General features: G+C 41.5%; 1 protein-coding gene across 2 annotated transcripts in view; it reads left to right on the top strand.

Annotated features, from left to right (window-relative positions):
• Ccdc158 (coiled-coil domain containing 158) overlaps positions 1–24,883 on the top strand; it is a 56,077-nt gene that overhangs the window by 19,336 nt on the left and 11,858 nt on the right. Inside the window, exons 11-19 of one of the 2 annotated variants that reach the window (XM_057772978.1) lie at positions 4,149–4,338; positions 7,304–7,456; positions 10,530–10,642; positions 13,208–13,366; positions 15,021–15,113; positions 15,935–16,060; positions 16,973–17,121; positions 18,815–18,874; positions 21,597–21,656. In XM_057772978.1, the coding sequence (XP_057628961.1) occupies positions 4,149–4,338; positions 7,304–7,456; positions 10,530–10,642; positions 13,208–13,366; positions 15,021–15,113; positions 15,935–16,060; positions 16,973–17,121; positions 18,815–18,874; positions 21,597–21,656 (1,103 nt within the window). The remainder of the gene's footprint in view (positions 1–4,148; positions 4,339–7,303; positions 7,457–10,529; positions 10,643–13,207; positions 13,367–15,020; positions 15,114–15,934; positions 16,061–16,972; positions 17,122–18,814; positions 18,875–21,596; positions 21,657–24,883) is intronic. The other variant, XM_057772979.1, reaches the window with a different exon arrangement.

The raw sequence follows: 24,883 nt of genomic DNA on the forward strand, positions 1-24,883 counted from the left end.
TTTTTTCTATCAGGTTCAATGTAACTGGTTTTATGTTGAGGTCTTTGATCTATTTGGACTTTGTGCAAGGGGATAGATAGGTATGGGTCTATTTGCAATCTTCCACGTATTGATATCCAGTTATGCCAGCACCATGTTAAAGATGTTTTCCTACCCATTATACCTTTTTGGTTTCTTTGTCAAAAATCAGGTGGCCATATGTGCACGAATTAATGGCATGGTCTTCAATATGATTCCATTGATCCATGTGTCTGTTTTTATGCCAATACCAAGTTATTTTTATTACTGTAGCTCTGTAGTATTGCTTAAGGTCAAGGATGGTGAAGCCTCTGGAAGTTCCTTTATTGTACAGGATTGTTTAAACTATTCTGGGTTTTTGTTTTTCCATGTGAAGCTGAGTAATGAATGCGCTTTCAAGGTCTATGAAGAATTGTGTTGGGAGTTTGATGGGGATTGCACTGAATCTGTAGATTACTTTTGGTAAGATTTCTCTTTTTATTATGTTGATTCTACCAATCCAAGAGCATGGGAGATCTTTCCATTTTCTTATGTCTTCTTCAATTTCTTTTTTTAGAAACTTAAAATTCTTGCCATACAGGTCTTTCATTGTTTGGTTTGAGTTACCCCAAGATATTTTATATCTGTGGCTATTGCAAAGAGTGATGTTTCTCTGATTTCTTTCTCGGCCCATTTACTGTTGTATATAGGAGGCCTAAGGATTTTTTTTAGTTAATTCTGCCACATTACTGAATGGGTTTATCAGTTGTAGAAGCTCCCAGGTAGAGTTTTTTTTTTTTTTTTTGAGTCACTTATGTATACTATCATATCATTTGCAAAAAAAAAAAAAAAAAAAAAGATAGTTTGACTTCTTTCTTTCCAGTTTGTATCCCCTTGATATGCTTTCGTTGTGCTCTAGCTAGAACTTCAAGCACAATGTTGAATAGATATGGAGAGAGTGGCCAGTCTTGTCTTGTTCCTGATTTTAATGGAATGGCTTTGAGTTTCTCTCCATTTAATTTGATGTTGGATCTAGGCTTGCTGTAAGTTGCTTTTGTTGTGTTTAGATATATTCCTTGTATCACTAACCTCTCCAAGACTTTTATCATGAAGGGTGTTGGATTTTGTTGAAGGCTTTTTTTTAGCATCTAATGAGATGATTATGTGGGTTTTTTTTTCTTTCAGTTTATTTATATGGTAGATTACATTGACAGATTTCTGTATGTTGAGCCGTTTCTGCATCTCTGGGATGAAACCTACTTGGTTATGGTAGATGATGTGTTCTTGGATTCAGTTTGCCAGTATTTTATTGAGTATTTTTACATCAATGTTCATGAGAGAGATTGGTCTGTAGTTCTCTTTGTTACATCTGTGTGGTTTGGGTATCAGGGTAACATAAAATGAGTTTGGCAATGTTCCTTCTGCTTCTGTTGTGTGGAATACTTTGAGGAGTATTGGTATTAGCTCTTCCAACATTTAATGGACAGGATATACACTACCATTCCAAAACATAGAGAAGGGAGCACAGTAAGGAAATCCTGGATTAACAAGACTGAAAACCAGATGGGCAAACTCCAAACTGCATCTCTACTTATTCTTCAAATCTCCAACTCCTCTCAGCTTTGTTGACTGCAATACACTTCTTTTTCTTGGGCTGGTTACAGTCCTTGTTAGCAGCTTTCCTTGGCAGACATTCCATAATCCTGGCATCTCCAATATTTTGGGCTCTCCAAGGCAATTCACGGCTTCAACTTCACACAATGATCTCGATCTCTCTAGGTCTCCATTCAGGGACACCCCTGGCACATGCCTGACTTCAGTGGCTTTCCTTATTCATGGAGGAAGATTCCATAACCCTTTATTCTATCTTTGATTCTAAAGTCAAAACAACATGGCCAAAGCTTGCCAAGCTCTGTTGCTTTCTGGGACTGGAACATGGCCCCCTCATTCAATTACATCTTCACCAACTTTCTGTTTTTGATGGTTTCCTTCACTTTTTCTTTAATTCCTTTTCACAAACTGGAAGCTTAGGTGGGTGGGATCTTACCCTGAGGTCACCACTCCCTTTATTCCATTTCCTAATCTGTTTATCTCCTTGAACACAGGACTTAACTCTACTCTACTTCCTGGACCTTTTTTCCCCTCAAAGTGTACATTCTGTATTTTTCCTTGCTCAGCTCATTCCTTTTCATTAAAGTTAACTCTAATAACAGAGTCAATACTAGGCTGCTTTAAGATTTTCTCTGACAACAGAATTAATCCAAATCTCTTCACTTTAGCCTCAAGCAGACTCTTTGGACAAGGGCAAAAAGCAGCCACATTCTTCACCAAAATATCACAAGAATGATTTCTAGACAACATACCAAAATTCTTCTCCTCTGAAACCTCTTGATCCAGGCCCCCACAGCTCAAATCACCCTCAGCATAACTGTCTTCCATGTTCCTACTAGGATGGCCCATTAAGCAGCATTTAAAGCGTCCAAATGATTTTCTGTTCCACTGTACCAAGGTCCATATTCCTTCAAACAAAAGCATGGTCTTCCTATCACAGCAATACCCCAGTCCCTGGTATCAACTTCTGTCTTAGGGTTTTTATTGCTGTATAGAGACACCATGATCACAGCAACTTTTATAAAGGAAAACATTTCATTGAGGTGGTGGCTTACAGTTTCAGAGGCTTAGTCCATTATCATCATGGCAGCAAGCATGATGATGCACAAGGAGACATGGTGCTGGAGAAGGAACCAAGAGTTCTACATCTTGATCTGCAGGCAACAGGAAGTAAACTGTGTACCACACTGAGAATAGCTTGAGCAAAGGAGAACTCAAAGCCTGCCTCCACAGTAAAACACTTCCTCCAACAAAGCCACACCTCCTAAAAGTGCCTACTCCTTTGGGGGCTATTTTCTTCCAAACCACCAAAGCTTTCCTGAATTCCTAAATGCCAGCCAAGGACCAGACTGTGAACAGAACTGACAGACAGGAACAGGCCTGCTATGTAAATACTTCTCTATACACCTACTCACCTCAAGTAGCGGCGCCTCCCTCGCATCCACCCCTCCCTCGCATCCACCCCTCCCTCGCATCCACCCCTCCCTCGCATCCACCCCTCCCTCGCATCCACCCCTCCCTCGCATCCACCCCTCCCTCGCATCCACCCCTCCCTCGCATCCACCCCTCTTTCACATTCTTCCCTCCCTCACATCCACCCCTCCTTCATGTCCATCCCCCTCCCTCACATCTCTGCCGTTGTTAGTCTTTTTCTTGATGTGTCCCTGTCTCTCTCTTCCTTAAGGAGGACTTGAGGACAAAGCTATGACGTGGGTGGTATCCAGGCTTGGGACTTGAGTAAGGCAAGAGAAGTCTAAGATAGGGACCTCACATCCAGGCTCACTTAGTCCTGGCTCTCTTATGTGTCCACAGTATATGAAAAGTACCCACTGTAGCATGAATGAATAGAGAATAATTGCAGGTTATGGCAAGTGACCCTGGGAATGGGCATCTGAGTCTAAAAGTATGATGACACATTCCTTTCTTCTCTCTACAACTTACATTGGGGTTTTATGTTAAAGTCCAGATTTAATGTTGTTATACTCTGAGTGAGTATAAAATGTCCCCACAGGCTCGTGTATTTGAAGGTCTTTACTGCTTTGTTCTTCTGCTTTTTCCTTTTGCCAACTATTAGGGTTTGAGTTTGGAAAGTCTTCCGCAGGCTCATGGTTGGAGCGCTTGTGCCCCAGTTGGTAGTGATGTTTTGGGTGGCTCTAGGTAGCAGAATTGGTGGCTGGAGGTGGGTCTTGAAGGTAATAATTCCTTGGGTTCCGGCCTTAGCTCTCTGCTCTGTCATCTGATTAGATGTGAGGAAGCCACACTGCATGTTTCTGCCACTGTGGACTGAGGTGTTCCAGCTACCATGCCTTCCTGTCATGATGTGTCCTGGAAGCTAGGAGCCAAAGTACCACCCCCATATATACCACACAGTGCTTCTCATGGGTATTTTACCACAAGAAAACTATATAAGTATCCTTAGAAGTACTGAAAAGATTAAAAGGTAGATAGAATTGAAAGGATGCTAGGGATTTTGTTTTTTGTTTTTTCTCCTGTACATGTACATATCCTTTTACTCCTTTCCCTGTGTATGTCATAAACAGATTTTAAAAGATAAAAAAGATGCAAAGATCCGGGAACTTGAAGCCAGAGTGAGTGACCTCGAACTGGAAAAGGTGAAGCTGGTGAACGCAGGCTCTGAGCGACTCCGAGCAGTGAAGGACATCAGACAAGAGAGAGATCAACTCCTGAATGAGGTGAAGACCAGCAGGACTGAACTAAACAGTCTCTCAGGTACGCCACTTCAGTTCTCGCTCTAGTGCTCGCTGTGAAGTCCAGCATGGGCACCACACAGCTAAGGAAGGAGAGTGTCTGACCACACACAACAAATGCAGATAGCCTTGCTGTTCCAGTCCGTGTACGTCTCACAGTTCTCCATGAAGACCGCTGTGTCCTGATTTATCTTTACTCAGTCCCCATTCTCCAAGAGTACGGTGAGGTATCCAGACTTCAGACCTCCCGAGGTGTTCAGACAAATCATGTTGTTTGTAGTTTTGCTTTTGTGGAAATGGGAATCTTGCACCCTTCGAGTCAGATCACTCGAGTAAATGATGATAAGGTGATGTGTATAAATAGAGCTTCTCCAGTGCTGACAGGGAGTTATTGAACCACATTTGATATTGGGGCCTGCCAGAGGTCTGCTAAGATGTTCTCCAGTGGTAAAGGGTGACCTTGCCTGTCTCTTGTTGCTCTGCATTCAATAGTCCAATGCTGGCCTGTGCCACACTTCCTGCATTCTGTTTGGATTACTTCTAGGGAAAAAAAATTGCTTCTAGGAATGCCTTGCCTACAATCCCCTTTCAAACGACCTTGTTTACCACAATGAAAACATCTGACATTTTGATTTTTCTTAAAATTTCTAGAAATTACTTCTCCTATCAAAACAGCATCATAAGTTTGAGATCCAATATCAGCTGTATTTCTAATCCATTCATCTGTTGGTGGTAATCCTGCCTTAGACTCAATTAATGTTCACCTGACTTCTGTATCTGATACTATTCTATTTACAACTGAAATCAGTCTTTGCAAAAAATCAGTGAAGGTTTCTTTTGGGCCTTGCATAATTTTAGTAAATGACTCAGACCTCTTTCCTGATTCATCTATCTTGTCTTAAGCATTCAGGGCTACTAAACAACATACAGCCAAGGTGTGATCATCAAATCCAAACTGTTTTTGCAACTCAGCATATTGGAGAAGCTGACTGCAGGAAATATTAATGGCTCTAGCCCTGTTTTGCCGCTCTATAACTCTAGTTTCCTCTGTCACCGTGGTCACCATTGTTGTAACTGAGGTCCAGTTTCCTCACCACTGTCGCTAAAGCTATCCGGTCTTGGGGGATAGTTCTGTTCTGAGTTGCCCTTGAATTTAACATCTGCTTTACATAGGGTAAATGCACACCATATGAAATGATTGCTTCCTTAAATCTTCTCACATCTAATCTCTCTACAGGATTCCATTTAACTTCTACGTAACCTCAGGGGTGCCCATCATCTGATGGTCATTCTTGCATAGTAACTGGGTAAACTAAGGTTGGTTTCCTAATATCCTTGAGACCCTCTTTGGTTTCATCATGCATAGGTATAGTGTGTTCTTGTATAAATTCCTCTGTCTGTGTCTGGGTATGTTTTTTAATTTTCATTAGCAGGTCTTCCTATGGCCTTATCAGTAATAAATCTTTCTAAGGCTTGTATCTTAGCAGTCAAATTTCATATTATCAAACCTTTTTTTAAAGGATAACATATGAGTTATCAAACTGATGGTAATTACAGTGACATTTTGTCAATCCCAGCTAGGTCAATTATTCCTTCATTTATTTTTTTTAACTTCCAAGCCATTCATTGTAGCATTATACAGAGTCTAATTCCCTGCAATTGGTATTTCCCATTCTTTTTTTTTTATTTTAAAATTATTTATTTATTAACTATACAGTGGTTTGCCTGCTTGTGGGCCAGAAGAGGGAACCAGATCTTATTCAGATGGTTGTGAGCCACCATGTGGTTGCTGGGAATTGAACTCAGGGACATTTGGAAGAGCAAGCAGTGCTCTTAACCTCTGAGCCATCTCTCCAGCCTGGTATTTCCCATTCTTAACTTGGGAAAGATTTTTTTTTTAATATTACTTATCTCTTTCCTTAAGAATTCCACAGGTGTCTCACCAAGTCTGCTGACCTCTCAGGTTATCCGCAGCAGCAATATCAGCAGCGAGCTCGGGTTTCCTTTCCACAGTTCCTATGCGTGCACCTTCTCTCCAGAGTCTCTGCGAGAAATCCCCATGAGGAGTTCATGTAGTCCTTAACTAAGATTCTATCATTATATTTACCAATTAAATTTGGAGTCAGACATAGCAAGAATAATAAAAACCCAGAGATAGAGATTGGGGTTCAAGCTGAAGATCAGAAAAGCAAAGCAACCAGCCACTGGCTCTTAACTCTACCTTATACCTAAATGGGTGACCCTGCCTCCATGAATCAGTCAGACTGAGACTGAGCTGAAAGCTGTCTCCTCTCATCTTATATCCTCTCCAGTGCTAGGATTAAAGGCATGCACCACTACCTCCTGGCCTCTATGGCTGACAGTGTGGCTGCTGGGATTAAAGGTATATGCCACCACTGCCTGGCCTCTATGGCTGACTAATGTGGCTAACTTTGCATTCTGATCTTCAGGCAAGCTATATTTATTAAAACACAAATACTATACTGCTCTAGTCAAATATTGGGATAAAAACATGCTAGCTCAGAGAGACCATTAAGCAACCAGATGAGCTTCCTTTTTGGCCAGAGACCCACTAAGAGAGCATCTCTCCACTGGTCCCAAACCAAAAAGACCACAAAACTCCAAATCCCTCCCTACGCCTTCCTGTACGTGTCTCTATCCATCTTCCTGGCTCCTCTATGGCTTCCTGTACTCTCTAAGGCTAATTCCCATCAACTAGTTGCTGGCTCTGCCCCATCCATGCTTGATGTTATTAACACGGTTTGGGGTTTCACAGTGCGATCAAATATCCGCAACAAAGGTGGGCTAGTTACAAAGGCTGGGGAGGAGCCTTGACGGAAGGTGGGCAGAGAAGAGCAGCTAAAAGAAAAGCACAGCAGATACCTGCACTGTGTCTGTAACAAATGAGGGCTCATCAGCGTGAGTTTTCTTTCAGCCTCTAAGATGCTACGGTTATAATTACAAATACTGGTTATTATGTTATATAGAGGACTATGAAGTTTTGAAAAGGAATTTCCGAAACAAAAGTGAAGAAATGGAAACCACTACAAACAAACTAAAGATGCAATTGAAGTCTGCGCAGTCTGAGCTGGAGCAAACAAGGAATACCCTGAAGACCATGGAGGGCTCCGATGGCCATGGTATGCTCTGCTCCACTCCCATCTGTTCTAGATTTGTTAGAACACAAGTCTGATGTACTGTCTCCCACCTCCTCACGGCGCCAGGGAATGAGAGAAACACACAGAGGCATTAGCGACGGGCGTTAGGAAGCAGGACTTCTGTGTTGTAAGGGAAATTGCCATGTGCTTCAGTCCCTGACATGTCTGAAGCCAGAGCTATTCCTGTAACTTCTAACGAGCCTCACCGTCTCCCCTTGTTTAAGGGTAGAAATGTAAGCCACTGATAGCTTTCACTCAGCCTCCTGGTTTACATGTAGGTTGTCTACATTAATTGTAGGTCAATGTCTGATTGTCAGTTCTTGATTGTTCTCTGATAAAATCGAGATGAGATTTGGTAATAGAACTACTAGATAAGAGGTCATTATCACACTTGTTACCTTTCCACTTGCTGGCCATACTGACCACACACGTGCCATGTAAGAGTAAACTGACACGCCTATATCGTGTAAGAGTGAGCTGACCATGCGTGTATCATATAAGAGTGAACTGACAAGGGGGGGATGGGAACTGGGATTGGTATGTAAAATGAAAAAAGATAGTTTGTTTTCTTTAAAAAAAATACTTAAAAAAAAAAAATCTGTGCCACCATCCATGACTCTGGCAGCACATAGCCCCAAATCAGAGTGACCCAGGGATTGTACTGCCCTGTGCACGGAGGAGCCACAATTCTAAAGGATTCTGGGTTTTGGCAGTTTGGCTCTTTGCTGATTAATGCTAAGAGAATGACATTGGAAAGGATGTTGAAGGATTGCCTTTAGGGTCTGTTCTGTCACCCCAGCCATTCCAGTAGGTTATAATTATTAATTACCTAGGTAATCTTTGTATTTACATTCAAATATTTGTTTTTATTGAGTAAAATCAGCTTAAAATTAAAAAATGAGATTACCTTTGAAGTATAACCATAATCTACTTAATAGACCAGAACTTTTCAAAGTGATGAGCAAATGATGGCAGTATCTGATATACTAACAAATCAGTTAATTAACAGTTGACCTTAGAATATAGCTCATTCGGTACAGTGTTTACTTAGCATGCATGAAGCCCTAGGTTCAAATCCCCAGCACCAAATAAATTGGGCCTGATGGCAGACCCCTAAATTACAAGTACCGAGGAGGTGGAAACAGGGAATTAGAAGTTCAAGGTCATCTTTAGCTAGTCTGGGATGTACATGTCCCTGCCTGAGGGTAAAGGGAGGATGCAGTGGGAGACTCTCTAGTGAGTTGGAAGAAGGAAGATGGGGTAGGAGCCAGGAGGAAGATGTGGTGAGAGCCTCTCCAGCAAGTTGGAAGTAATTCTGAATAGATATGATAAAAAAAAGTCATTATGTAAATGTAAGAAATTTTCAAAAAACTAAAATTATTTTTAAAAAACAGTGTATATACCTCTGGATTATAGACCCTGATTTTTTTGTATTTTTTTAACTGTTTTTATTGAGCTGTATATTTTTCTCCATTCCCCTTCCTTCCTCCCCCTCCCCCTTCTACCCTCTTCCATGGTCCCCATGCTCCCAATTTACTCAGGAGATCTTCATAGACCCTGATTTTGGCAGATTATTATGAGAACTTTTTTTAAAGACAGGATCTCACTATGTAGCTCTGGCTAGCCTGGAATTTGCTATGTAGATCAGGCTAGCCTCAAATCCACTTGCCTCTGGATTAAAGGAATGCCCAAGCACACCTGGCAAAAACCATCAATATGTTCTTAATGAAAATCTCATTGTTTTTCTGATGTTTTGTTTTCAGCAAATAGTATGTTTTAATTTTCCTTTTTAACCTCTAATTTATAGCTAGGCCTAACTCAAAGCAGTATTAGTTTGTAACCTATTTTCTCAGCTGACTTTTAAATAAAAGATAAGGTCTTCTGACTTTAAAATTCTCTGTAAAGACAGCCTTCCCATATCTTTCCAATAGCTTACCATATCCTAAGGATTCAGTGGGACATTCTCATGTGGGGCTGAAGAGATGGCTCAGTGGTTTAGAGCATTTGTTGCTCTTGCAGAGGACCAGAGTCTGATTCCAGAACTCACATAGGTGGCTCACAACCCTCTATGACTCCAGTTCCAGGGGATCTGAACCCTCTTCTGGCCTCTACAGGCACTAGGCATACATGGGGCAAACACACATAAATGTGAGCAGAGAAACTCATACATATAAAATTAAAGAAATAAATCTTTAAACATTAAAACATTCCCAGCTTTTCTGAAAATAACCATTTCTGTGCTTCTGTGGCATTTTTATCATGAATACTGTAGTGAGTTAACTCTGAGAATGAAATGGAATGGGCTGTGATATCCCGGGAATCTGTTAAGAGTTTGTTAATAGTAGATGTCTTCAATGATACTTAAACATGGCTTCTGGTGTGGGAAGTCCTTCTGTATATATGTTACTTTCATTGGTTAATGAATAAAGCTGTTTCATCCAGCAGCTTAGCAGAATAGAGCAAGGAGGAAATTCCAAGCAGATAGAGGCGGAAAGAAGGCAGAGTCAGGGGGACCCCATGTAGCCACCACAGGAGACAGACACATCGGAACCTTGCCAGTAAATCACGAGCCTCGTGGTAAAATATAAAATAATAGAAGTGGGTTAATTTAAAATGTAAGAGCTAGCTACAAATATGCTTAAGCTATTGGTCAAACAGTATTGCAAATAATATAGTTTCTGTTTGATTATTTTGGGTCTGGGCAGCTGGAAACAAACGAGCAGCCTGACAACAGGCTTCTGAAAAAAATCATCTTGGTCAAACATGTATAACTGTTTTATGTGTATTTCCTATTTGTATATAAATGTGTGCAGTGTGAGTATTACCAATGAAAATATGTTATTAATAGTAGTCAATGAAATTAACTCCAGTAGCAAAGAAACCACAACTCTTCACTGCATAGATTTCACTAGTTCAGAATCTCCGGGTACTAACTGAAATAATTGTATTACCCTAGAGACTTTGTCCCATGATGTCTAATTGACCTCAGAGAATCTCTCCTGTCATCTTGTCATAACTTACAGTACAAAGTGTACAGCTTGCATCTTTCCCGCAGCTATGAAGGTGGCAATGGGCATGCAGAAGCAAATCACAGCCAAGAGGGGTCAGATAGATGCCCTGCAGAGCAAGGTGCAGTTTTTAGAAGAGGCTGTGACAAGCGCCAACAAGGTGAGTCTTTGTCCTGAGAAGCCAGCACAACTGCTTGTTAACACATTGCAAGGCAGAAGAGGGCACAGCATAGGACGTACAGTTGGGAGAGATTTCTGAGGGTAATAAGTTTCCAAAAGGAACATTAGAGGACTTTTTAAATTTAAATGTACCTGCACATGTGTCTGTATGTTCACCACCTGTGTGCCATGTGTGTGCAGAAGTTAGAAGATAGTGTCAGATGCCCTAGAAATGGAGTTATGGATGGTTGTGAGCCACTATGTGGGTGCTGGGAACCAAATTTGTGTCCTTTGCAAGAGCAACAAGTGCTCTAAACTGCCGAGCCACCTCCAGGCCCTGTAGAAGGATCTTAAAGAATAGCTAGTATCAAGTGTAGGAATGGTCAAAGGGACATTCCTGGTAGAGACAGGAAAGAGTCATAAAGTATAATCAATACTGTTCTAATGACTTCCTGAAAACGATGTTGTAAAGAATTGTGTAATAAATACTACCAGACTTAGAAGAACAATGGGGATTAGAGCACCACGGTAACACAGATTTACATATATGAAGTTGTTCAACACTAAGCTAGGGATATAGCTCAGCAATAGAGCACTTGCCTACTTATTTAGCAAGTGCAAGGCCTTGTTTTGGTCCCCAGGTAAGAAAATGAAATATGTATTTTATGACATGTGGTCTTTTATCTTGAAAAGATAACTGGAATTTACCCGTGAAATTGTACATTATTGTGAAGGGGTAGAAGACCAAATGTGGTGCATAATCTAGGGTAAACTGAGGTAGCTGATCCATGTGTTTGAAGAACATGTTGGGGGGGCTTTTTGTGTGCTCCTACATAGCTCTGGCTGGTTGATGGAGTTTTCACAGTTACGGAGTAGCCAACGTTCAGTAGCAAACATGGCAATCGTGCTGTGTTCAGATGTCCCCTAACGTCAGTTTCACACAGATGACATTGTCATATCTGTAATAGAACTGACCGTGGTGAACATGCAAGAGAAATGCAGCCGGGCGGTGGTGGCGCACGCCTTTAATCCCAGCACTCGGGAGGCAGAGGCAGGCGGATCTCTGTGAGTTCGAGGTCAGCCTGGTCTACAAGAGCTAGTTCCAGGACAGGAACCAAAAGCTACGAAGAAACCCTGTCTCGAAAATCAAAAAAAAAAAAAAGAAAGAAAGAAAAAAAGAAAAGAAATACACAGGGGCTGGAGAAATGGCTCACTGTAAGAGACTGGCTGCTCTTCCAGAGGACACGGGTTCAATTCCCAGCATCCACACGGCAGCTCACACCAGTCTGTAAGCTCCAGTTCCAGGGGGTTCGACACCCTCACACAGACACACATGCAGGCAAAGCACCAATATGCATAAAATAAAAATAAACCATTAAAAATTTAAAAATGACATAAGTAAAATTAATCAGTTACTAACTTAATTACTTTATCTGTTATTTATATTTATTATTTATAGTTTATTAGTTCGTCATCCACAGTGAGCTTCTGGGATGCTTTGGAAGGCGCATACATTGTACCCCCTTCATTGTATGCACCTGCTTGTTTCCCTTTCCTCTTCTTTCCCATTTTCTTCCTCTTCTTATCTTTTCCTGAATATATTCTTTTCTCTTCTGCCTCATTATTTCCCCTTGGGACTCTAAAGTAGTGCTTTTCTCAATTTGTGGTAATTAGGGCTTTGTAAAGTTACTTCCTCCTATTGGCCTACACCTACCTCCACATAAAGCAGATGTCCTCACAGCCCACGCCTGCCTCCACGTATAACAAGTGTTCCCACAGCCACGCCTGCCTCCACATATAACAAGTGTCCCCACAGCTCATGAGAATTCTCTCAGACAGAACAAGAGGAGACTTGTAAACAAACCCATCCTCTGTTCTACAGATGTTTCTGCCCAAGCAAATCAGGAAAAGGGGGAAAAAAAAAGCAATACAAAGTGTGTTGCCATGACAATACTTCCTGATGTATTCATAGCCAACATTTTCATTATGAATAATATATAAAGGAGCAAAGTAGAGGACGTGGTGCCTGTGCTTCACCTTGACAGTTAGCACTCCTTATTGTTGTGTTTGTCTCCAGTGCTTTCTCGAGGAGAAAACTAATTTGAATTTCATTGTCATTTAATATTAAAGACATTATATTAGCAAGCTTATTGACATCAATAACACTGGCCAGTGACTTCGGGGAGAGCTGTCTGTTTTGTTTGTTTCTGTCACACAATCTCCAGTAGATATTTGTAAAATAAATATTCAACCATGAAGCAAGATTGAAACCCATGAGACTTTCAAATAAGTGCACCTTCTTTAAATATCTTATTATTTAAAGTAAATTTTAGTAAAATTTAGTATGCTGTTATTCAATTCTACTGCACCAAAATACTATTTTTTTTGTGATATGTGGTTGCTTCATACTTTGTAGATGTCACCAGAGACCTATGAAGCCTAAACAGTAACACTAGGAGAGATGAAAACGTGTCTAACTCAGACTCCTTTGATGGCTACTTTAGCTTCAGTACTTACCAAATTTTATCAGCAGTTATCCCTGCGACTTTCTCTTCTGTAATTGTAGGAGAAGCATTTTTTGAAAGAAGAGAAGAGTAAGCTCAGCCAGGAGTTGAGTACCGTGGCAACAGAGAAAAACAAGATGGCCGGGGAGCTAGAAGTGCTTCGGTCTCAAGAACGCCGCTTGAAGGAGAAAGTTGCTAACATGGAAGTCGCTCTTGACAAGGTAGTTACTGAGTGGAGGGGTTAGCACCTGGATAGCAGCTGGACAGGATAGCTCTCCGCAGAAGTTCTGCACCACCAACTTGCATCGTATCCCAACCTTACGGCACAGAAGCAAGCTCTCACTGACGAAGGAGACAATTTAAATCTCAGCCATTGCATATGTAGCCGGCGCCTCTACACGGCTGTCACGAAACTAGAAGAGCAGTGGGCTTGTTTTCTTTCACGGTTTTGTGTTTCTGATCCCCATGGTAGTGGGAAGTATGGCGGCTGCACCGTCTCTCATGGCAGACCAGGGTGTTGTGTGTGTGACGTTTTACTCCTTCAGCTTTTTGAGGGGCCCACCACCCAGCTCCCAAATAAATCACTCATGGAGGCTTATTCTTAGTTATGAATGCCCAACCTTAGGTTGGCTTGTTTCTTACCAGCTTTTCTTAAGTTATCCCACCTACTTTTTGCCTCTTGGGCTTTTATCTTTCTCTATTTCTGTATACCTTTCTTTACTTGGTTCTCCTTGGCTTGCTGGGTGGCTGGCCCCTAGTCTCCTCCTCTCCATATTCTCGTTTGCGCCTTGTTCTCCTTCTATTTGTTCTCTCTGCCTGCCAGCCCCGCCTTTCCTGGCTCCTGCCTTGCTATTGGCTGTTCAGCTCTTTATTAGGACTACCAGGTGTTTTAGACAGGCAAAGACTCACAGCCTCACAGTTAATCAAATGCAGTGTAAAAGTTACACACCTGAGAAGAATATTCTCCAACACCAGGGAGCCAAGTGTGAAGCGAAGTCAAGAAAGGCTGGTCCCTCTCTAGAGACCTTTCTGTCTGCGAGGTCACCTCCTAAAGCTTCCGTGCCCTGTGAGGAACATTTTAGACTCGAGCCATAATAGTATACTTTTTTCCCCAGAAGATAGACTAACACAAGTCGCAGGAGCAGTAGATAAAATACGTCTCCACTATCCTTAGTAACCTAAGTAAACATACCTCCATGCGCACCTAACCTACCATCAAAATCATCTGGACTTCAACTGGAGTCCAGTCTCTTACACGTTAAAATGATAGTGCCACTTTGTTGGGGCGGGAGCGGGTGGGTAGAAAACAGCTGAAAGAAGGCCCGACACTGTTTATCATTTGTTACACAGGGATCAAACTGTCGCCTGTTACTTAGAAACCTGAAACCTACAACTGCATCATTAACTCCTAAGAAGCCAGACCTTTGTGTTAGATAAAATAATCTGTGACGACTGTGCCAGTTTTGCTTCTTAAAGTATGCCATTCTGGGTCTCAGCTGTAGCTTGGGATTTTTGAATATGGCCTCAAACTTAGCCAGGGTAGCACTGAACTACTGATCTTTCTGGTTTTGCCTTGTGTCCTAGGATTACAGGCCTGTGCTTCTGAGCCCAGCATATGAATTTTATGCTTTGATAAAGCTTTTTGCAAATTCCATCCTTTGTTCATTCCCTCCTACTAACGATTGTGTGTTTGCTGAGGATGCACTGGATAAGACAGGCCACATGGCTGCACGCAGAAGATAGATGGATCGTTAGAGTGCAGTGTGCCAGGGGTGGGTGGTGGTTTTCCTGACGAGAGAGCTGGAAACTACAGGTTAATGAAATAAAAGTTCATAAAGAATGGAAGACAAACCACTTATGGTTGCTTGATTGTAGGCATCTTTGCAGTTTGCAGAATGCCAAGATATCATACAGCGCCAGGAGCAAGAGTCTGTGCGTCTGAAACTTCAGCACACTTTGGATGTAAAAGTAAGAGTATTTTTTATCATATATAATTTAAGCAGAAACAATGCCTATGCTTGATACGCTTTGATATTCTCTTTATGTACATATTTTGTGTGTACATGTGTATACACACTTGTATGTTTTTAAGTGAGCACTGAGGAGATGAGCAGTCAATAGTAGGGTTCTTCCTCAGTCACTTCTCAACAGGGTCTCTCGCTGAACCTGGAGTTCACTAGCTTAGGCTGGGGCCAGCAAAGCCCCAGGAGCCACCTCTCTCCACCACCTAGCTCTGGGAACACAGCCTCATGTCACTGCACTTGACTTATTCCGAGTACTGGGGGTTGAAGTCCTTACGCTTACACAACGAGCCATCCGCCATTGGAACCAGCTTCCCAGGTCCCTATATATTTTACATTTAATATACTGTCCACATCATCTGCTACATTTATAAAGTCTCTATGAGAACAACACTGAAACATCACACTTTAGTTTTAGTTGACAATAAGCAAGTGAAACAATGTTCCTGAAGTGACTGTCTTGGGAATCCCCAAGGGAAACCACACACATACACACACACACCCGCACACACACACACACACACACACGCACACAGGTGTCGAGTGACCCAAAGACCCAAAGGATCGATCTTTGTACAATAATTTACATAACAAAACGTGTTTTCTTTTAAAAAGTGCTTTTATATTGAAGTGTGTATATTTTAAGTTGCCTCTCTTTTAAAGTTTTAGTAATAGGTTTTGCCTGTGGAATTAAAAAACAATATTGATTTCACACCTCTTTGTAGCTGCGGGTTAACATTGCTTTGCTTACTTCTGCATTGTCTGTAGGAGCTTCAGGGCCCTGGCTACAACTCTAACCCTTCCATGAAACCTCGCCTTCTCCAGCCGGCCTCCGGAACCCGGTCTCATTCCAATGTACCCTCCTCCCAGTCAACGGCCAGCTTCCTGTCTCATGTTAGTAACCAATCATGTAATCCATAAAACAAATGGCATAAGGTGTGAGTAATTTAAGTTGGGAAAAAGTCACTTATGAAAATAATGTTTATAACTAGCATTTTCAACGACTAGATTTTAGATTTATACAGTTTCCTTAGAATCCAATGGAGTTCATATGAAAAAAATTTTCTTCACTATTTTCTTGGAAAAGACAAAATAAAATTGTCATTGGGATTAATGATAACAAAACTATTAAAGTAAATTATTTAATTGCATTATATTCAGTTCTTCAGTTAGTCCTAGCACAAGCAGGTTTCCTATAACAAAGCAACACACATGGTAAATACATAGCATATCACATGCTAAGTACAGCACAGCAGAATATTTAATACTTCACCAAGACAAAAACTGTTGGCTTTAGGTCATTTCCTAATAAACTATTTTTAATATTTTATTAATCCCAAAATACTTTTAGTCCCTCTAGTTAAAATGTTAGTAACTTAGTAAAATTTTTAGTTTAACTCTTTATACTTTCAAAACACAAGAAAAAACATGGACAATTTAAATTCAGGCTTTCTCTGAAGACATAAATTCTTTATAATCAGAAACCAGTGCTAACCCTTAACAAAAAAAAAGAGAAGACAGGAGAAAAACTTGTCCCATCTGTCAGTTACAATAATCATATTTTTACTTTGAAAAGTCCTGTATTTAGAATGGCAAGAGTATCATCAGAACCATTGCAAGTACTATTCAAATAAAAGTTTGATGCTGTCTAAATGACTAGTAGTTGAAATGGACTTGTGCACTGCAAAATAAACCATCATTTATCCTGCTATTCCATAATTTCTGTATAGCAGCTGAATTAATTTTATAAGAATATAATTGCAGACATAAAAAGCTAAGTCTTTGTGTGTGCGTTGTTTTGATCAGCACTCTCTGAAAACCAACACACTGAAGGAAGACCCAACCAGGGACCTGAAGCAGCTGCTCCAAGAGCTGAGAAGTGTGATCAACGAGGAGCCGGCCATGCCTCTGAGCAAGACGGAAGAGGATGGACGGACACCGTCCCTTGGAGCATTGTAGGTGGCTGTGTGAGACTGTGTGCTTGTGATGGCAAGATCCCCTCAGGAGCCTCAGGAGCGTGTCAGTCTGTAATAGGAGGATGTAGGCCCTTTGTTCCATTTAGTCTGGCTGACTCGGTAGAGCATGAGACTCTTAATCTCAGGGTCATGGGTTCGAGCCCCACATGGGGTGCCAGATAAAGCGCAAAACAATCCCACACCAGTTTGGATTCAAAGGGTTATTTGAGGGGAAAAAACTTAGAGAACACCATCCTACACGACAGCCAGGAAAGGAGTCTAGTTGCTGGAGCAAGAGAGAGAGCGGAGGGCTGCCACTGCTTTTTAAAGAGAAAGAGACCATGCCCCAGTGGGCAGGTATCTCAGTGGCTATTGGCTGAAGGAGTGGAAGGAGCTCCCACAGCACCAGCCTCCTGCCCATATCTACAGAGGTCTATGAGACTCCCCTGTGCTTCTCAGGTGCTCTTGTATTGTCATTTAGATGAACTTATAGTAAAGCATTTAATGTGCTATGTTGGTACTAATCTTATTTTTGTAATATTAATGTGTTTATATGGCAAATATCTGAAAGTAAAATTTTCTGAAGAAATATCTCTATATAACTCATCTCTAGTTCCTTAAGATATTCTGAGAATGTATATTTAACCCAAGTGCCAACATTAGCTGGATTTATCTAAATGTTAATAATAACAGTAAAACATTAGTAATATATTGATTACCCATCATGACCCTGCATTACCTCAGCCACAAAGTACTGAGAAATGTTCTTTCTGTTGGCTATTCCAGCAAAGAATCCTCTGACTTGCAGAACACTTTCTTTTCTGTGTGTGTGTGTGTGTAGGGGGGAATGAGACAGGGTCACTGTGTAGCCCCAGCTGTCCTGGAACTCCCTGTGTAAACCAGACCTCCTTCAAATTCAGTTACCTTCTGCCCTTGCTTCCTGAGTGCTGAGATTAAAGGCATGTACCACCACACCCAGATTTTTTTAAAATGAGTCTTACTGTGTGTCCCAGGCTGACTTTGAATTCTTGATCCTCCTGCCTCAGCATCCAGAGTGTGGATTACAGGAATGCATGCGCTGCTATGCCAGGCTGAGCACTTCTGTATCTCATGGCCGTCTATGCCAGGTCAGTAGTGTTAGGTCATTTGACACAGGAATAAATTCAGCATAGGTTTCTACCTCTTCTGAAACTAAGAGACAAAGCCAGAAGAAGTAGGAGCTCGGCCCCGAGCACCAGTGACTCTACACTGGTCTCCAGGGTTACCATGGCTCCCCAGTTGGTTCCCATCACTGCAGTCTCAATGGACTGGAGCCCTACCAGGACTGTATCAAACAAATGTATTTGGTAGGAATTTGGGTTAGTTTTCTGTAGTCCTACAAATGTCTAACTTCTGTCCGACGCTGAAGAATGCAAAGAAAGCCCTTGTTGTGGTGCACGCCTGAAACCCCAGCGCTTGTGACAGAGGTTATGAGTTCCAGGCCAGCCAGGGCTACACAGCTCCAACCTGCTAAACAAACAAAACAAAACAAATCCTTGGAAGATAGCATTGTCTGAGCTGAATCCAGAATTAGCTGGCTCTTGTTAAATTTGCTTGGTTGCCTAAAATACAGTTGTAACTTGAAGACAAGTTAAGCATAAGTAACTGCAGAAGCGCATGTGTCTGTAGTTAACGGAGTTTTATCTGTCTACAGAGATGACAGGGTGAGAGACTGCATCACGGACTCGAGCCTGCGATCAGAGCTCTGCCACAGGTGAGAACATTGGACTCAGTTGGATTCAGGGTCCAGGAATGTTTTCTATGGCCTAGTAATCTAGGAGTCAGTTTGCATGGTTTCTTGGAACTTGATGTGCATATTGGCTTCACATAAGGAAAGCTGTTGCATAGCTTAACTCTCAAAAGGCCTTCAAGGTCTAGAAACCAACTGAAAACCTTCTTTTCTTTCCTCTTTTGCTTATTTTAAACCTTTCTGACAGTGGTCCTCAGCTTTCTGTCACTGTAGCCAAGTGCCTGAGATTATTACAAGAGCAGATGTTGATGTCCACCACATCCCGAAGGTTCCAGCCCACAGTCAGGCACATCCATAGGTGGGGGACGCTGTTGAGGGTGTCAGATGGCAAATGGCAAGGCAATTGAGGCAGATGGCTCACCTCACTGCTGAGAAACAAAAGAGAAAAGGGCCAGGGATCACAGCTCCCTGGATGTCCCACCGACAGTGACCTAAGAGCTGCCCACAAGGCAGCATCGTCTTTTAGTAGTTCCATGCTGAGGACACAGCTTTTAACTCATGGGACTTAGGGAGACATCCAGCATCCAGACAAAAGCTCTGATGTTTAGCCATGTGAACTATTTGTGTGGTATGCCATACCAAAGGACTTTGTCTACATTTACACGTATTTACAGTGGTTTTTCTAACTTTGAAGGGTAGTCCAGAAGGAAGTTACAACAGCATCAATGTATGATTCTAAGACACCTACTAAAGATAACTCTATACTCATCAATAATTGAATAGCTGAATTCTAAATGAAATCATAAAAGCATAGCATAAGGAAAACATCCTATAAAACTCTAAAAAGGGAAATTACTGAGAAGAATATTAACAAAAAAGAAAAAAGTCTAATATTAATCCATTATTAGAGAGGACACAGAACTGTTGTTTCCCTCCTCTCTGCCTGCTACACTAAGCAGTGCCTCATAGACTGAGATTACACTTTTGTTTCCCAGCTATCCAGACCCAAATAATCACACAAAAACTATATTAATTACAACACTATTTGGCCAACAGCACAGGTGTATTCCTAGGTAGCTCTTACATCTTAAATTAACCAATTTCTATTACCTATGTATAACCAAAAGGCTGTGGCTTACCGGTAATGTTCTGATATCTTTATCCTTTGGCAACAGCATGGTGTTTGCCTGACTCAGCCTTCTTTCTCCCTGAATTCAGTTTAGTTTTTCTGCCTACATATATTCTGCCCTGTCATGGTCCAAAGCAGCTTCTTTATTAACCAATGGTAATAAAACATATTCATAGCATACAGAGGAGAATCCTACATCACTGGACCCTCCGCCTGGCATTGAAAACTCTCTGGCTTTTACCACTAGCCTGCGCTGGCTAGTTTTAAGTCAACCTGATACAAGCTGGAGTTGTTTGGGAAAAGGAAACCACACTGAGAAAATGCCACCATAAAACTGGCCTGTGGGCAAGTCTGTCTTGACGAACAATTGATGTGGGAGGGCTCAGCCCACAGGGAGTAGCACCATCGCTAGACCAGTGGTCCTGAGTTGTTTAAGAAAACAGGCTGAGCACACTATGAGGAGCAAGTCAGTAAGCAGAATTCCTCCATGTCCTCTGCTTCAGTTTCTGCCTCCAGGTTTCTTCCTTGACTTTCTTCAGTAATGAACTGTGATGTGAAAGCAAAATAAACATTTTCCTTCAAGTTGTTTTTGGTCATGGTGTTTCATCACACCATAACCCAAAGACATAGCCTGTACTACTGTACTGTTAGCACAGCATGTACTAACCAGATTATTGTTAATACAGGCTTACTAAACCAGGTTATTGTTAGTATAACCAGGACTAACCAGTTTATTCATCTTCCTCCTTTTTAATCTTGAGGCAGAACCTTGTGTACAGCCAGGAATGGGTGACCTTGAAGTCCTGGCTCTCCTGCCTCCACTGCTTGATTGCTAGGATTATAGGCTGGGGCCATGTTCCCAGTTTACGTGGTACTGGGGATCAAACTCAAAGTTTTGTACCTGACAGGCAAGCAGTAAGCTGTCTTTAGTCCCTAACTTATTACTCTCAATTCCCAATGGTTCACTTCCCCTTTTAAAATATTTTCCCTACATATATTTATTTGTGGGTTGTATGTGTATGCACAAATGCACATGCATGTGTGTGTGCATGCACATGCATATGCGTGCATGCCACAGGACAGTTTATAGGAGTCCATTCTCTCCTTCCACCATATGGGCTCCAGGGATTTAATTCAGGTTATTGGGCTTGGTTTTTTCTTGCTGATCATCTCACAGCTGTCTTTCTTTTGACTCTACATTTTTCTACCCAAAAAAGCCAAAGTTTCAACATCAAACTTTTGAGTCTGTAACTGCCCCAAAATAGTGCTCAAATGAAAATGTGTTTCATAAAGCTAGCTACCAGTCTAAGAATAAATTGAACTTAGGGTATAGCTTGTTCTTGCACACAACCCTGAGTTCAATTTCCTCCACTAAAGAATATGCAACTTCCCTCACAGATTTTTATTATATGAATAAGAAAATAACATATCTTTGTTTTGTTTTTCTAAGATGGAGTCTCTCTATGTATCTTTGACTGTTCTCCATACAGCAGGCTGGCCTGGAATTCATAGAGAACTGCCTGCCTCTGTCTTCTGAGTTCTGGGGTTAGAGGCCTAGACCACTATGCCCAGCTTTATATATTGTATTTTTTATTTTTCCTGTTCTTCTACCAACAGAAGTAACAACTCCTTGAGGGAATCCACTGAAGGGAGCAAATCTAGTGAAACTCTTAGCAGGTGAGAAAGGATTTCCCTACCACTAAGATACAAAATGTCCTTTTTGTTCTGTTCACTGGCTGAGAAGACATGAGCTCTGTAATGTACCATGGGCATCTGTCCTGTGCCTTGGGATATATAACACTGAGCAGACAGATTTGGGTCCTGACCCTCCAACTGTGTAAAATTATAATGTGTGTTTATAGAGCCTTTCTTTAATCTTTTCTGATTTCATGATCCATAAAAATAGAGCTATCTAAACCATCTTTATATCTTAAGAGTAGGAAAATGATTTTATATTCTCAGCTGCTTAAATTAATTTTAGTGTGTTGGCTAGTTATCTGTCATCTTGACACAAGCTACAGCCATCAGAGAGGAGCCTCAGTTGAAAAAATACCTCCATAAAATCTAGCTATAGACAAGACTGTGGGACATTTTCTTAATTAGTGATTGATGGGGGAGGTTCAACCCATTGTGGATGGTGCCATTCCGAGGCTGGTAGCCCTGGGTTCTATATGAAGGCAGGCTGAGTGAGCCATTACAAGAAAGCCAGTAAGCATCACCCATCCTCTGCATGAGCTCCTGGCTCCAAGTTCCTGCCATGCTTGAGTTCCTGTCCTGACTTCTTTGATGATGAATGGTGATGTAGAAGCATAAGCTAAATAAACCCTGCAGAGGGTCATGGGGGTATACAGCAGGTGACAATTAGTGTTCAGGAGGTCAACCTTCCAGATGCATGATTCCAGCCCCACTTGGCAAAGCCATGGGGTTACTGACTGGAGGCTAGATGACTGGTTGTTCCTGTCCATAACTTTTTCAGGTGCCATTACTTGCCTCCCTAATAAGAACAACTGTGGGGTTCTTTCCACAGCCTCTTGATGGTATGTTTTATCCTTGTTGGGCACACATATAGCTGTGGATGGTCAGGAAGATGATTTCTGCTTAATTTTTTAATTTTGATGAATAGAAACCATACTAGGATATTTTGCATTCTCAGACTGGCATAGGTTCTCAGTCACAAAGACAGCCTTTCACACAGACAGCTAATTTTAGACTCTAGAACAGATTCAAAGCAGGCTGGCTGCCCCTGGAGACCAGCAGCTTGTTGTCTCCAGAGACATAGACACAAGGTCATTTTCCCAGGTGTTTTGCTGATACAAGGTTAGGCATGAAACAACTTTTTGCCAGTTTTTTTTTTTTTGCTTGCAAGAAAGCCTAGAAAATAATGTTGAAGACACAACTACTTGTCTAGCAGCTGAGACTTTCTGCACGTACTCCCTACCACTCAAGGTTTGGTTCCATCGGAGAAAGAGGCATGTGCATGGCCAAGTGTTGCTCACTGGCTGGTCAATGTGACATTCCTAGCCTAAGAACTACATGATTTATCACTGGTTATGAGATAGGTTGGGCCCTGAGAATGTAACTTAATTGTCCAGAGTTTGCCTAGGCAAGAGAATGGCAGCAGCAGTGTAGAGAGCAAAGAGAAAGATGTAGAGCTAATTAGGAAAGTTACCTTCAGATCATGTGAACCTGTTTTTGCCTAAACACCTTTTTAGATAAACTTTTCCCTAAACCATCACTACTCTGAAGTCTTCTTTTTACTACCCTGGAACAGATCTAGGAGCTGGCCTCTCCGTCTGCAGTTACACCCTTTTCTCCCCAAGTCGTTTTGGTCATGGCATTTCATCACAGCAATAGTGACCCTGAGAAATTAAGAACAGGCTTACTCATTTCTGTGTTCTTAGCACTCGAACACAATGTCTATCAAGAAACTATTCAGTAAATACATTTTAGTGAATGAATCAAGACAATGTTGTAAATATTTTTTTGTCTCTGCTTCTTGATCACAGTACAAATTGAATCTTTCTAAATATGTCTTTCTTTTAAACAGAAAAGATGTGTTATTTCCTTTCTTGGCTATATAGTACCACTGTATATCTATGAATAATAATTTCATTATAATTTCATCCCTTCTGTTTCCTAGTTGTGTTAGAATTATCTCATTTTGTCTGACTAATCTATGTGGAGGCTATTATTTTCCAATAATTAGGCTAGAAATGAAGAATCAAATTGTTTAAGCAATTTGCCAAGGTCATTAAGCTTGTAAACGCTGAAGGCCACATTTGAACTTGAGCCATTGTAAGGCAAGCTCTTTGGGGGCCTCCACTTGTAGCACCCGGCTACTATGTGTAGCTCATTGCCTGCACTACGGGACAGTTCGCGAGCCGAGCAAGTGCCTGGAAATTGACACACACACAGAGACAGAGACATGGGTCATCCTTGAATTCCCCAAGAATGCCAAGAATGCCAACTTGAATCAAGAATGCCCCTTTATTGTGTTCCAGGGCAGCCCTCCCTGACCAATGGCCACACCCTAGCTCTCATGATTTTCAGCTGCAGCCACCAGAAACCACTCCCCTGTCTCATGCTCAGAGCAGCTGCAAACACAGGAAAACAAGCTGTTTTGCTCAGAGCAGTTACAAGGGTAGGAAAATAAGTTGTTTACAGGAGATTCAGGGTCTGGGAGTCCACAGTCCTCAACTAGCCATAATGACTTCAAAGTGTGTGTTTGTGGCCACTGCTATGCACTGCCTCTAGGGACCTACAGAACTACCTGGAAAGACGCGGGTCACAGACATGGGACATAGTTACTTCCTTGAGGTAACCAAAGCTCCACTGTAGAGTTTCTCTTTGACTAGAAAAATCTGTTTCTTAATAATGAAATTGTCAATACTTATTTTATTATGAAAAAGTCACTGAGAAGATACTGCTTTATAACTGAATGACCAGCAGAGTCAAAGACATCTGGATTCTCACATCTGCATTTCCATAAACTATACTGTGATAATCAGCTGTCAGTACAACCTCCAGGGAACTCCACTCTATGTCTTTCAGAGACAGACTAGAGTGTGGAACAAGCCATTTTTTCTTTAAAAAATTTTACATTTTGTGTGTGTGTGTGTGTGTATGTGTATCAGAGAACAACCTGTGGGAGCCAGTTTTCTTCCTGCACTATATGCCAGGGATTGAATTCAGGTCATCAAGGCTGGCAGCAAGTGTCTTTCCCTGCTGAGCCATCTGGCCAGCCTTCATACCATTTTCCTTTGCTATAGCTACAGTCTTACAATCTACCCCTTACTGTTGTTCTCTGGTAACTCAAAATTACTATGAAGTTGATAGTTACCTCCAATGTTGCACTTACATAACTTATCTCTTTAATTTGTGTCCTGCATACTTACTTCTATGAA

The sequence above is a fragment of the Chionomys nivalis genome, chromosome 6 (genome assembly GCF_950005125.1).
Source record: "Chionomys nivalis chromosome 6, mChiNiv1.1, whole genome shotgun sequence".
NCBI classification, from domain to species: domain Eukaryota; kingdom Metazoa; phylum Chordata; class Mammalia; order Rodentia; family Cricetidae; genus Chionomys; species Chionomys nivalis.